The 13,655-nt window shown below is 49.2% G+C and overlaps 1 protein-coding gene across 2 annotated transcripts in view; it reads right to left on the bottom strand.

Moving 5' to 3' along the window:
* Positions 1-13,655, bottom strand: part of PRKCB (protein kinase C beta) — a 259,786-nt gene that overhangs the window by 74,826 nt on the left and 171,305 nt on the right. For both annotated transcript variants that reach the window (XM_084819085.1, XM_084819084.1), the window contains exon 8: positions 3,454-3,550. In XM_084819085.1, the coding sequence (XP_084675211.1) occupies positions 3,454-3,550 (97 nt within the window). The remainder of the gene's footprint in view (positions 1-3,453; positions 3,551-13,655) is intronic.

The raw sequence follows: 13,655 nt of genomic DNA, 5'->3' as shown, positions 1-13,655 counted from the left end.
AATGCTGGTTGGGTCATGCTGGGAGTTGTAGGACTTTTTCTGGCCACATACTCATAGGATTGTGCCCTAAGGCCCTTTTATTTTATTTTATTTTATTTCATTCTTAGAGAAAAAGAAAGTTGTCGAGCAAATAAGAGAGGAGGAGAAAGACAAACAGCAGGGAAGAGGAAGACAAATGTGGACTGGAAGAAATTAGAAGATGATCCCAGGTTGTGAAGTGAGGTCAAGGGCACTTCCCATGCTAAAGGCTAATGCCACATAAGGAACGAGAGCAAAAACTCCAAGGTCATATTGAGTTGCGGGGGACTTCTTGATTCTCATGGACATGGCTTTGGTTAACTCAAAAGTTCCCGTTTAATGATTGTGAAATCACCAGAAGTGTTTATCTTTAAAAAGAGACACCACCCCCCTCTTCAGATCCTCATGCTACATTCACATGTCCCTTTGAGAGCGTTCTGACACAGTGTGGGCAGGGCTGGGGGAGGGAAGGGTTACACAGTTCCCCATCCTGACTTATAGTTCTGTTGCATTTTTTAAAAAATTGTGTGTCAAAACCTATCAGCCACAACGGTGGATTGTGTATCCATACTAGCTCTGAAATGGAACATGTTCAGACAGGATTCTTCCTGTTGTCTGGTTTCCATTACAATTATGTCAATATCTTGCCCAGATCTTTGTTAATTAATTTATAGCTGCATGAGCTACAGATAAAACAGATTAACAAATCTCATTATACTGGGTTTAAAAATGTGAATAACTTTGAGATTTCAAACATTGTCTTCCTTTGTTCCAGCATCTGGGCCGCTGAAAATCTCTCTTGCCCCTCTTATGATGTTAATCGCAATTCTCCTCCCTTAAAAAGCAGCATTTTAATTTAGCTTAATGATCTACTCCCGAAAGCTATGCTGACAAATGCAGAGACGGAGCTTTTCACATCCTTCCACTAGTGAGGAGGACCAGGGGAGAGCAAGAGCAGAACTGAGCTCACTGTGTTAGTCGTACCCATCCACTCAGTGAGAGCAGGATGATGTGCCTTGGCTGCATGGCAGCTTCAGACCAAGTAAAATCTCTGCAGTAAGAACTCCGGCACTTTTGGCCATCATCCAGGGGGGACTTTCCTCCGCAGCCCTCATTGTCACAAGGAGGAGCTACATAAGAACCCTACCGTGGGCCGTAGGTAGTGGGCCCTACCGTGATTTTGGAGGGGGTGTGGAGCGTTCTACATAGCTTTTGCTCATTACAGCAAGGAACTTCTCACTGGATTGTGCCCTTGCAAAAATGGTGTTGTCCTTCAAGGATTATGTTCTTGAGTGAAACTTTGCAGACCCGTGCATTGGGCTGATGCCTCATCCTGTGCCCTTTTCATCAAATATTTGAGAAAATGTTCCACATTTCGGATGCCTGGAAATCTACTCATATGAGCAAATGAAGTGGGCAGAAACACACAAAGAACAGTTGTTCTAGTTCTGAAGACCATCTCCATTTATCTTAAGATCAAGCACCACTCAGTACAACAAAGGCTAATGCCATAATTTCCTCCTGGCCCTGGAGGTCGGGCAGGCGCCAATGTTGGGTTGCTTCTGGTGCTTCCTGAAAACAGCTATTTTCTGGGAAGCATCCCTTACGCGACCAGCTCTAGTTTTTATTGGCATCATGTTTTTAAAAGAATAATTTTAACATGGTGTTTTAATCTTTTAATCTTTTTATTGTTTTACCTTTTATGTTCACCACTCGAGAATCTGCTTTAGATACACAGCGGTATACAAATGTTGTAAATAAATAAGAATAAATAATCTCACTCCCCCACAGCAACCAGCTGCTCTCAAGAATGCAAATATTGGGACTTGACATCTCAGCAAAGAGCAGATATTTGGAGGGTCTCCTTGAAGCCGCAACTGGAAGAATTTGGAGACCACTGAAATGGTGGTCAAGTGTGCACAGAACGGCTCATTGGCTAGTTGGGATCCAGAACGGGCAGGGGCAAGAAGGCTATTTTGTGCTGCTGCAACCAATCTGAGGCCACATGGGCAAAGAAAGCATGGCCCATGACGGCCCTGCATTCAATGGAACTGCACAACATTTATCCCCTCTGGGCTGAAATTGGTTTAAGGCTGGCGTCCTCCTCCTGGGAATTGTCATTCTGCGAGGGGAAGTGGCAAGGGATCTCTTTCGCAGCCGAACTTCCACCAAACCTTAGTCCTCAGGATCCTTCGGGAGAACCCATGACTGCTAAAACTTGTAGCAATGTGCTCTGGATTCAGACGAAACCTGAACAGAATCAGGCCCCTTCAGACCATTACTGGTGCTTTCGAGGCAAAACGGGCTTCCCTCCGAAGCCACCAGAACTGGAGCCAGGCCAGAACAAGCCTTCAGTACCAATTCATACTCAGAGACACAGACACGGCGTCTCCTCTCCAAATAGTGTCTTTTTGGTTCATTGCTGAGCCTAAACACGGATTATGAGTGGTGGGAGGAAGGGAGGGAGGGCGGTTCAGTGACCGACAGGTCCACCTTTTAATCCTAGAGCATGTTCTGCCAGGGGCTGCCATCACTGTGCTTTAGGGAGGGGGCAAGCATGGGACAGTGAGACGGCCGTTTTTCCAATGGCACCAGGCTGAAGCTGCTTTTCAAGATTCATAACTGCCTAGCCCCTGCACATATATATATATAGATGAGAGGATATATGAACACACACACACACACACACATATCTCCCCTCAAAACCAGGAGGGGCTGGGAAGCAAATCATCCCCGCCCATGACTCCCCTCCCCCATGAACTGCTGCACCAACCCTTCTGAAACTTCGCAGGGTTCTTACTTAAGGGCCTCTCTCAGCTGCCTGTAATTTTTGCCATAAGCAACAGCCTCTGAATCAGTCCAAGCAGAACTGGGCTGTTTTCCAAAGTGCCAAACTGGGGCCCAAGTTGAATCTGGGGCTTGATGCACACCTCTAATAGCTAGTGCACAAGTGACATACATTTGTAGTGGAGGCCACGCACCTTCTGAAAATCTCACCACCACATCTCAGTAGCACCAGACTCTGGAAACTGGCTACCAGGTTCCGAGGTCTGGAAATATGATGTCTTGCTGGATCAACAACCACCATTTGAAGTGGCCCACTTCAGACAGATGCCAATCCTGCTTCAACTGGGGGCCGTTGTCAAGAGGATGGGGCTAGACTGGCACCTTCCCAATGGCCAATTTGGGCATTGGTACCCGTGGATGCTGGACACCTGAACAGCAACCCTGGCCCTGCCTAATGGGTCTCGCAGGTGAGAGGAGCCAGGGAGCAGGTGAACACACAGGTGGAACCCCTGCCAGGTCAACCAGAACTTGCCAAAGATATCCAGCCTCAGGCTCTGGTGACCCTCCATGGGTGGAGCACACCAGAAAGAATGCCCCCTCCCCAACGGAACTGTCGTGAAGGGGCGGCCTTTTCGAAGCACTGCTCACCTCAAACTTCTGCCTGAGCTCTTCGTTGCCTTCTTCGCCTTCGGGGGGAACGGGGACATTGAAGTATTCACCCTCTTCCTGGCTCAGCAGCTTAAACCTAGACAAAGGAAAGCAGGTAACCAAAACTAACCAAGAGCCAGAAGCAGCCATTCAGCGGGACAACAGCATGTGGATTTAGGGGCCAAATGAGCTCTAGCAAGAAGGGCCCTCCGAAACGTGCTCAGAGGCACACCCAACACAAGGTGAGGGCAGGCGGGGGCTCAAACCCTGACCCCAACATCTGGCCCACACATTTCTTTATTTATATCCTACTTTTAAAAAAGAAGTGACCAAACCAGTTTACATAAAAAGATAACAATCTCCTAACAACATGTACTATAAATACATAGGTAGAAAGACAAAAAGCAGAATGGGATGGCAAATCCACAGGTGAGAGGGGTGGGCAACTGCTCCAGGATGAAGGCGAAGTGGCCATTTTTGAATGCCTCCCTACAGAGATTCTAACTCACCCCACTCCTTCCTGTGCATGTCTTTGACTTCCAGGTACTTTCTTTACCAGGAAGCATTCCGAAATGGGGCCTCCCACCTGCCATCCACAGTGGTCGAGCCCATTCTGCCTCCTCGGAATCCTACTGCTGCAGGTGTAGGCCAGGCCTGCACTGTGGGAAGAGGAATCAGAGGGGGAGGCTGCAGCCCCTTTCAGAAGCCACTCGTGCATAGTGGCCTGTGCAGATGGGGCAGGAGGCACAGCGGGGCTGCAGCCCCAACCAGACACCCACCCTGCGTATCTGCAGAAGAGGGCAGATGGTGCCTGCCTGCACCATGCCTGCCTTCTGCGAGGGCACAGCTTCTGAAAGGGGCTTCTGTGTGCTTGCTGATGCATCCTGCTGCAACCAGGACATCAAGAAGGGGAGATTCTGTCTCTCCTCCAAAAGCCTCCAAAGCCCAATTCACGCAAACAGGCACCTCTGCAGCGGCCACTTGAGATCCTCGCCACGTGGATGGCTGCCCCGTCAAAGAGCAGAGTGCGGGACGGAGCTCAGAGAGGTCAAGGACTCTGCTGGGCAACAGCAGGCAGCCTGTGTGGCTGGGGTGGATTTTCTCCAGGGAAGGAGCCAAACTACAGCTCCAGTCTCCCAGGGAGGAGGTGGACACCTCGCTGGGAAGCGGAGCCAGGCGACCCCGGGTGAACAGCTGCTGAAGCCCCAGCCCTGCAGCCCTGGTGGGCGAGAAGCAAGTGGCAGCCAGCCCCCCCACATGCCACTCCTAGGGGTGGGCAGGGGCAGTGCCTGCTGCCATTACCCCTTCTGCCCCCCGAAAGCGGGCAAGTGCGTGGGGAGGGCAGCTAGGCCCGGCCGCCACCTGGCTGCGCAGTGGGCAGAGTGGGGGGAGGAGAAAGGCGAGACCTGCTCCTGTCTGTGCTGGCAGTGACAAGCGGAGGGCCCCCCAAGGTCATCCGACAGGGAGGAGCAGAACGGGATGGGTAACAGGAATGGTGGGGCAGAGGAATTGGAGGGGATCTTGTCTGGAGCCAGGCAGGCACGAGACCGGACCCTGAAGAGCTTCATGGCACAAAGTCAGCTGAAAGGAAGAGGGAGCTTATACATTGCAAAGGACTCACAGGACTGGAAGGGGGCTTGGAGGTTAACTAGTCCCCCCGCTAGATGCAGGCTCTGCGGTGTAGGTGCAGCTACACCATCCCTGACAGGCGCCCCTCCAGCCTCTGTTGAGATGCCTCCTCCAAAGGGGGAACCACCACCTCCCGAGGCTGGCTGTTCCACTGCTGAACAGCCCTCACTGTCAGGAAGTTTCTCCTGACATTTAGCCAAAATCTGCTTCTCTGTAGATTTGAGTTCTAGTTCTGCTCTCTGGAGAAACAGAGAACAAGCATGCTCCACCTTCTGCACAGCAGCTCTCTTTATTGTTTTTAGCATCCCTCACATTTTGGTTCCCAGCCTTCCTGATACTGTCCTTCCAGGTCTGGGTTCTGCACTGTACTCCTCCTGGGTTGCATGCCCCTCCTTCCTATACAAGACACTTTGGTGTCTCGGCTCATTAGAGAGCTCCCTGTGCAGCCAGAATGGTTTCTATAAATGTCCTTCGTTCTTCTTTCTCCTGGGGCTGGCTTGCAACTGTGCATTCAGCAGTTCAGTTTTCAGGATCTCCTGTTCCTCTTGAACTGTTTTCTGCTTCACAATTTCTAGCCATGGGAACCCACCCAACTTTTCTCTGAGCTTTCCTGAAGTCCAAGGTACACATCTGACTAAGGTCAGTTTTTACATTCCTTGCCATCACAAATTCCAAGATGACACGGTCACATTCCCCTAAGGTTCTTGCTACTTTCACATCATCAACCAGCTCTTCCCTGTTGGTCGAGATTAAGTTAAGGACAACAGATCCCCTTGCTCCTTCTTCCATCTTCTGAGAGCTGAAGTTGCCAGCAAGACAAATTAAAAATGTATTGGATGTTCCATTCTGAAGAGACTTCCAGCAGATGTCAAAATAGTTGAAATTCTCATTACTACTATGGCTCCAAATTTGTTGGCATATTGAATGCAGCACTTTAACAGCATCATCTTTTAGGATTTTAAATAGCTCAGCTGGAATACTGTCATCTCCGCTAGCTTTGTTGTTACTAATGCTTCCTAAGGCCCACTTGACTTCACTCTCGAGGATGTCCGGCTCAAGTTCAGTGACCGCACTATCATGGCTATCAGGGACATTCAGATCTTTCCTGTATAGTTCTTCTGTGTATTCTTTCCACCTCTTCTTAATCTCATCTGCTTCTGTTAGGTCCCTGCCTTCTTTGTCCTTTATCATGCCCGTCTTTGCACAAAACGTTCCCTTGAGATCTCCCATTTTCTTGAAGAGATCTCTAGTCTTTCCCATTCTGTTGTTTTCCTCGATTTCTTTGCATTGTTCATTTAAGAAGGCCTTCTTGTCTCTCCTTGCTATTCTCTGGAACTCTGCATTCCGTTGGATATATCTTCCCCTTTCTCCCTTGCTTTTCGCTTCCCTTCTTTCCTCAGCTACTTGTAAAGCCCCATCAGACAGCCACTTGGCTTTCTTGCATTTCTTTTTCTTTGGGATGGATTGAGTTGCTGCCTCCTGAACGATGTTACGGACCTCCGTCCATAGTTCCTCAGGCACTCTGTCTATCAGGTCTAATCCCTGAAATCTATTCCTCACCTCCACTGTATATTCATAAGGGATATGACTTAGGTCATACCTGAATGGTTTAGTGGTTTTCCCTACGTTCTTCAATTTAAGCCGAAATTTTGCAACAAGAAGCTCATGATCTGAGCCACAGTCAGCTCCAGGTCTTGTTTTTACTGACTGTATAGAGCTTCTCTATCTTTGGCTGCAAAGGACATAATCAGTCTGATTTCGATACTGACCATCTGGTGATGTCCATGTGTAGAGTCGTCTCTTGTGCTGTTGGAAAAGAGCGTTTGCTATGATCAGCGTGTTCTCTTGGCAAAACTCTATTAGCTTTTGTCCTGCTTCATTTTGTACACCAATGCCATGCCTGCCTGTTATCCCGGTGTTTTCTTGACTTCCTACTTTAGCATTCCAATCCCCTATGATGAAGAGGACATCTTTTTTTGGTGTTAGTTCTAGAAGGTGTTGTAGGTCTTCATAGAATCGATCAACCTCAGCTTCTTCAGTCTCAGTGGTTGGGGCATAGACTTGAATTACTGTGATGTTGAATGGTTTGCCCTGGATTCGTACTGAGATCATTCTATCATTTTTGAGATTGTACCCCAGTACTGCTTTTCCCACCCTTTTGTTGACTATGAGTGCTACTCCATTTCTTCTAAGGGATTCTTGCCCACAACAGTAGATATGATGGTCACCTGAATTAAATTCGCCCATGCCTGTCCATTTTAATTCGCTGATTCCCAAGATGTCGATGTTCAATCTTGCCATCTCATGTTTGACCACCTCCAGCTTACCTTGATTCATTGATCTGACATTCCAGGTTCCTAAACAATATTGTTCTTTACAGCATCGGATTTTCTTTTCACCACCAGACACATCCACAGCTGAGTGTCCTTTCGGCTTTGGCCCAGCCGCTTCACTCTTTCTGGCGCTACTTGGAAATACCTTCTGCTCTTCCCCAGTAGTATATTGGACACCTTCCGACCTGAGGGTCTCATCTTCCGGCGTCATCTCTTTTAGCCTTGTGATACGTTCCATGGGGTTTTCTTGGCAAGAATACTGGAGTGGGTTGCCATTTCCTTCTCCAGTGGACCACATTTTGTCAGAACTCTCTGCCATGACCTGTCCGTCTTGGGTGGCCCTGCACGGCATAGCTTATGGCTTCACTGAGTTACGCAAGCCCCTTCACCACAACATGGTAGTGATCCTGGAACACTCAACAATGGCCGCAAGACTGGAAAAGGTCAGTTTACATTCCAATTCCAAAGAAGGGCAATGCCAAAGAGTGTTCAAACTACCGCACAATTGCGCTCATTTCACATGCCAGCAAGGTGATGCTCAAAATCCTACAAGCTAGGCTTCAGCAGTATGCGAACCGAGAACTACCAGAAGTACAAGCTGGGTTTCGAAGAGGCAGAGGAACTAGAGATCAAATCGCCAACATTCACTGCATCATGGAGAAAGCAAGAGAATTCCAGAAAAATGTCTATTTCTGCTTCATTGACTACGCTAAAGCCTTTGATTGTGTGGATCACAACAAACTGTGGCAAATTCTTAAAGTGATGGGAGTACCAGACCACCTTACCTGTCTCCTGAGAAACCTGTACGAGGGTCAAGAAGCAACAGTAAGAACCAGACATGGAACAACTGAGTGGTTCAAAATTGGGAAAGGAGTATGACAAGGCTGCATATTGTCACCCTGCTTATTTAACTTATATGCAGAGTACATCATGAGAAATGCCGGGTTGGATGAATCACAGGTCGGAATTAAGATTGCCGGGAGAATTATCAACAACCTCCGATATGCAGACGATACCACCCTAATGGCAGAAAGCGAAGAGGATCTAAAGAGCCTCTTGTTGAAGGTGAAAGAGGAGAGTGCAAAAGCTGGTTTGAAACTCAACATTAAGAAAACGAAGATCATGGCATCTGGCCCCATCACTTCCTGGCATATAGAAGGGGAAGAAATGGAAGCAGTGACAGATTTTACTTTCTTGGGCTCCAAGATCACTGCAGACGGTGACTGTAGCCATGAAATTAAAAGACGCTTGCTCCTTGGGAGGAAAGCTATGGCAAACCTAGACAGCATAGTAAGAAGCAGAGACATCACCTTACCGACAAAGGTCCATCTAATCAAAGCTATGGTTTTCCCAGTAGTAATGTATGGCTCTGTGAGCTGGACTATAAGGCTGAGCGCCGAAGAATCGACGCTTTCGAACTGTGGTGCTGGAGAAGACTCTTACGAGTCCCCTGGACTGCAAGGAGGTCAAATCAGTCAATCCTAAAGGAAATCAACCCTGAGTGCTCATTGGAAGGACAGAGACTGAAGCTGAAGCTCCAATATTTTGGCCACCTAATGCGAAGAGAAAACTCTCTGGAAAAGACCCTGATGCTGGGAAAGACTGAAGGCAAAAGGAGAAGGGGACGGCAGAGGATGAGATGGCTAGATAGCATCACTGATGCAATGAATATGAACTTGAGCACGCTCCGGGAGAGAGCGCAGGACAGGAAGGCCTGGCGTGCTATGGTCCATGTGGTCACGAAGAGTCGGACATGACTGAACGACTGAACAACAACTATGGCTCACCTCTGAAAGTTTTGTCTTCTGTTGCAGGAAAGTGTCATCCATGTCTTCTAGCTGACTGGGTGCTTGGTATATCACTCCTGTTTCTCACTCCCTCTAGCTTTACCCAAATGTAAACAACAGGGCTTCCCGTCTCAGAACTTCTCCGCAGGTGTGTACTTTTTTTTTTTTTAAACACATAATGCTACTCCCCCTCCCTTTCTGTTGGGTCTGTTCCCTTTGAACAAGGCATACCCTTCTGTTGATACATTCCAATCATGAGTCCCATCCTACCAGGTCTCAGCACTACACTTCACTACCATCCCATATTAGGAGTTCAAGTTCATCCTGTTTGTTTCCCATGCTCCATCAATTAGTATATAGACATCAGAGATCATGGATGTTGCATTTGCCCAGTTTCCCTGCAGTATTTTTCTGAAAATTACTGGGCTCCATCTCCTGTCTTGCCTCCTTTGCCTCTTGTGTTCTTGTCCCCAATATTTGGCACAGTAGTCAATTCTGGGCTCCCCCCACCCCGAATCAGTTTAGAGCCCCCTTGGTCAGGTTCGCCAGGCTCCAGCCAGAAACATTAATCCCAGTCCCATCATCCCCAAGGAGACCTTCATATGGGGATCACAGGCCACGTTCCATGAAGCCAATGCATTTTTGATGACACCATTTGCGCAGCCAGCTGTTCATTTTCAGCATCCTTCTTCCCTGTCAGGGCCCTGACCTTCGATAGGGAGGGCGGATGAAAAACCACTACTGCCCCCCATTTTCTTCACTTTCCTACCTGGAGCCTCATATTCTTTGGATACCATTCAGCTTTTCCTCTGGCTGAATTATTTGTTCCCATATGGACCAGCAGGAGAGGACAGTAGTCAGTTGGTCTGAGGAGTCTCGGTAGTGCCTCCATCACATCTTGAATACATGCTCCAGGAAGGCAACACACCTCCCAAGGTGACACGTCTGGTGTCCCTCTTCCATCACACGTCTGCTCCTCCTTGGGTTGGTGGCCAAATTCCTCCCATCCACATGAGCCTGATTATCTTCCTTGGTGTTCTGTGGAACACAGGGTGGTATCTCAGCTGCAGGTGGCCCAGGGCAGAGCCAGGCATTGGTTATGTAGTTCCAGCACCACAGAATGTTCCAGATTCTCTTGGTCTTATGTGCCACAGTCTTCTACTCCCCTACCTCTTGCCCTTTGCTGTGTTCTGTCTTGCACAACTCCCCTTCTGGTGCTCTTACAGGAGGACCTCCTGCCTCCCCTCTAAATACCTTTCGTCCTCCCAGATCAGCTGGAGTGTGAAGAGGCGTGCCTCCAGCCCGCTCACCTCCTCTTCCAGCAGAGCTAGGAGCTTGCGCTTGCTGCAGGTGTCGTTCATGCTGCCCTCAAGAAGGCGCACAGGGCTCACACACCCCACAGTTCCTGCAGTCGCCACGCTGCTAGGCTTTCCAGAGGACTCCCCCTCCCCTCCCCTCCCCTCCCCTCCCCTGCAAAACTCTCCTGTTTGCTCACCCCCAGGAAACAGAGGGCCTTGCAGCAGATCTCCCCTGCTGCACTCGCCCCCCGCCCACCCACTGCGGACTCTGCTTTCACCCACAGCCACAGGCTTGCACAGCAGCAGGCTGCGCCAGGTGACCCATCAGCCAAAGCTCCACCCAAGTTCAACAGGCAGTTTGGAAAAACCACCAGCACTATAGCAGGCTGCGCCAGGTGGCTCAGCAACCTGAGCAAAGGGGGGCGGGGCGGGGCGGAAGCTCAAACTGACGAGGGCGGCGGCGGCAGGGACAACAGCTTTCGAGCAAGCCACAAACTCAGCTCAAAAACAACAAATCCACCCCTGCTTAGAGCAGACCCACCCCAGTCGCTCCCTCCCAGGAGCTTTACTACACATCTCACCTGCTCTACTTAGCCACAGATGTGTAAGGATGGTCGGGACCAATCATATCAGAGACAAGTGGAGCTGTCAGGACTCCATCCAACCTAGACTCCGAAGAGACTTCTTCAGAGGAAGAGGGTGGGGATTCTGCAGAAAACCCACTCCCATGGAAGACTTGGAGGAACCGGTAGCAAAGGCAGCCGGAGGAACCTGGTCACAGGGTTGCCTCACCTATCCCGAGTCTTGCCTCGATCCCCGACTCCCCTCCCTGTGTCTCTTGGGTCTCATCCTGAGCAGCAGTGGGCCCAATAGCAAATGCAGAACCGGGGGAGGAATGCCCTCTGGCTGCCAGAAGGCTTTCTCGCCAGAGGTCTACTCAGGAGGAGAGAGGTATTCAGTAGAAAGACTCTACTCGGGAGGAGGAAAACGATACAGCTGTGAGCAATGAACCAGCAGAAAGAGGGCCAGGAAGAAGAGGAGCTGGAAATGTATATAGAGAACCGCCAGTCTCCTCTGGGCCTTTGCTGGGTGAACAGCTTCCTTTGGGCCCATTACATCCAGCTTCTTGCTGCCCCAGCAGCTGTGGGTCATGGACAGGGCCAGCCAGGCATGGACTGGTGAGGTTGCTCCAAGCCCAGAAGATCTGTGGCTTCCAAAAGAGAGGCAGTGGTTCAGATCTCCAGTCCAGGTCCCTGCTTTGAGCCCCCCTGGAACTGGCAGTCCTCACAGGTAATCCATCCGCCACACAGAGCTGTTTGCCAAGATCTACCCATTTGACGATGATGGCAGACCCACTGCAGCAACCAGCATCACACAATCCCTCGCCCAATGGAGCTCCTTGCAGGAAGTTTAGGTTCCAAGTGGCTACCGCATTGCTGCTTCGTCAATTGGACCGTGTGATGACTGCACGGAGAAATCTCAACACCCCCCCTTTCTCATGCACACACACAGAGGAGGAGGGCACCAAACCAGTAATATCTAAGCGCCAAGCCAGCACCATCACAGAAAGGGGGGTCCCAGCCCTTTCAGGAACTGCAAACCCAGCATATAAAACAAAGGCTCTCCCAATAAAAGTGACCCCCCCCAACCCCTAACCAACATTTAGAGGAAATAATGAACACGTCATTCAGAGGTGAGGCATTTTCTGCTGCCAGTTCTGTCAGTGGCGTCTCTTGAGCCGAGAGGAGCAGTTTATCAGTGGGACGTTATCAGCTGGGTTGTGTGGGCCTGACTGGCGGTGTGTGAATGGAACAGGATTTGCATAATGCAGGATGGATGGCCTCTTCTGCTTTTCAGCTCTTTTTCTCCCTTGACTGCAGCTCTTTGGAGATGAAAAACGTACAGGAGTCTTCCTCCTCCCAGAGTTTATTTTAGCCAAAACACTGTGACAAGGAAAATTACTTAGAACTCCACTTACTGATTTTTAAAAATGCAGCAAGGAGCTGTTTACCATATTTCACATGCTTTTTAATGTGCTCTGATGTCCCTGGTGGAGCTGAGCTAAAGAAAACTCTACAGGTGGCTGTGAAAGCTTAAATGAAATTTGCAGTTTGTCTTCCCTCTCGGGGTAGACAGGCCAACATCATGGTTTGCAGAAAATTCAAAGGGCCAGCGCCAACATGAAGACCCTGCGCACAGAAACCAAAGCACTTGCCAGTGACCGTCACTCCTGTGCTGGGAACCGTACAGCACTCGGATGTGCCGAGGGGCCTTAGCAACGTGTCACCGACAGTGACTGGTGCCTCCCAAGCCTGCCCCCGCACCCCAGCTCTTCCACCTGGCCTGCTGGTCTATCTCCACGAGGGCTATGTATGCCAAGAACCTTCAGGCTTCCTGGACATCTCGGCTGACCCGTTCCTCTGGCAGGCCAGCCAGACAGTCTTGGCAGCTGTTGGGGGCAGCACCTGCACAAAATCGAACCTGTCACACGATGCTGGGGCTTCTACCCCAGCCCTTCAGCTCAAGAGTGAGCATGGCAGTGGGGGGACAAATGTGACACAGACAGCCATGCCAGTACTTCTAGGCAGAGAGTAGGGGCTGGATCCCTTCACTCCCTTAGCTTCCTTCACCCTTCAATTTGGAGACAGATCGATAATATGAATTTGGACAGTCCCGGTTTATATTTCTTTCAGTTTAATTTAATTTTGTTTGTTTATTACATTTCTATACTGCCCAACAGCTGAAGCTCTCCGGGAGCTTCATCATGTTGTGGTATTTGATAAAGGTTGCAGAAGCATTTTCCTCTGGTATCGGTCCACCTCTTCATTGTCTCCGCAACGAATGAAATACTAATTCTTCAAGTGGCATGGAAAGTCCACCCACTGATGAATTTACAAATAAAAATGCTAATAAAAATGCTAATAATAATAATAATAAATTTATAAGTCACCCTATAGCCAAAGCTCTCCAGGTGACATATATAATAAAAATAAATACAAGATGCGTGAATCAATAATGAACTTCAGACAGTTGACATCTGAGCAGAGGCTATCCATGGGAAGCAATAAGAGAACTACATCTTGATAGACTGGATCTTGATAGACTGGAGCGCTGGGCAGAAAACAACAGAATGACGTTTAATAGGGATAAATGCC

Source organism: Heloderma suspectum, chromosome 12 (assembly GCF_057233095.1).
Source record: "Heloderma suspectum isolate Gila_16-S chromosome 12, 16-S_ref, whole genome shotgun sequence".
In the NCBI taxonomy this organism is placed as follows: domain Eukaryota; kingdom Metazoa; phylum Chordata; class Lepidosauria; order Squamata; family Helodermatidae; genus Heloderma; species Heloderma suspectum.
This window is presented reverse-complemented; position numbering and strand designations above follow the sequence as displayed.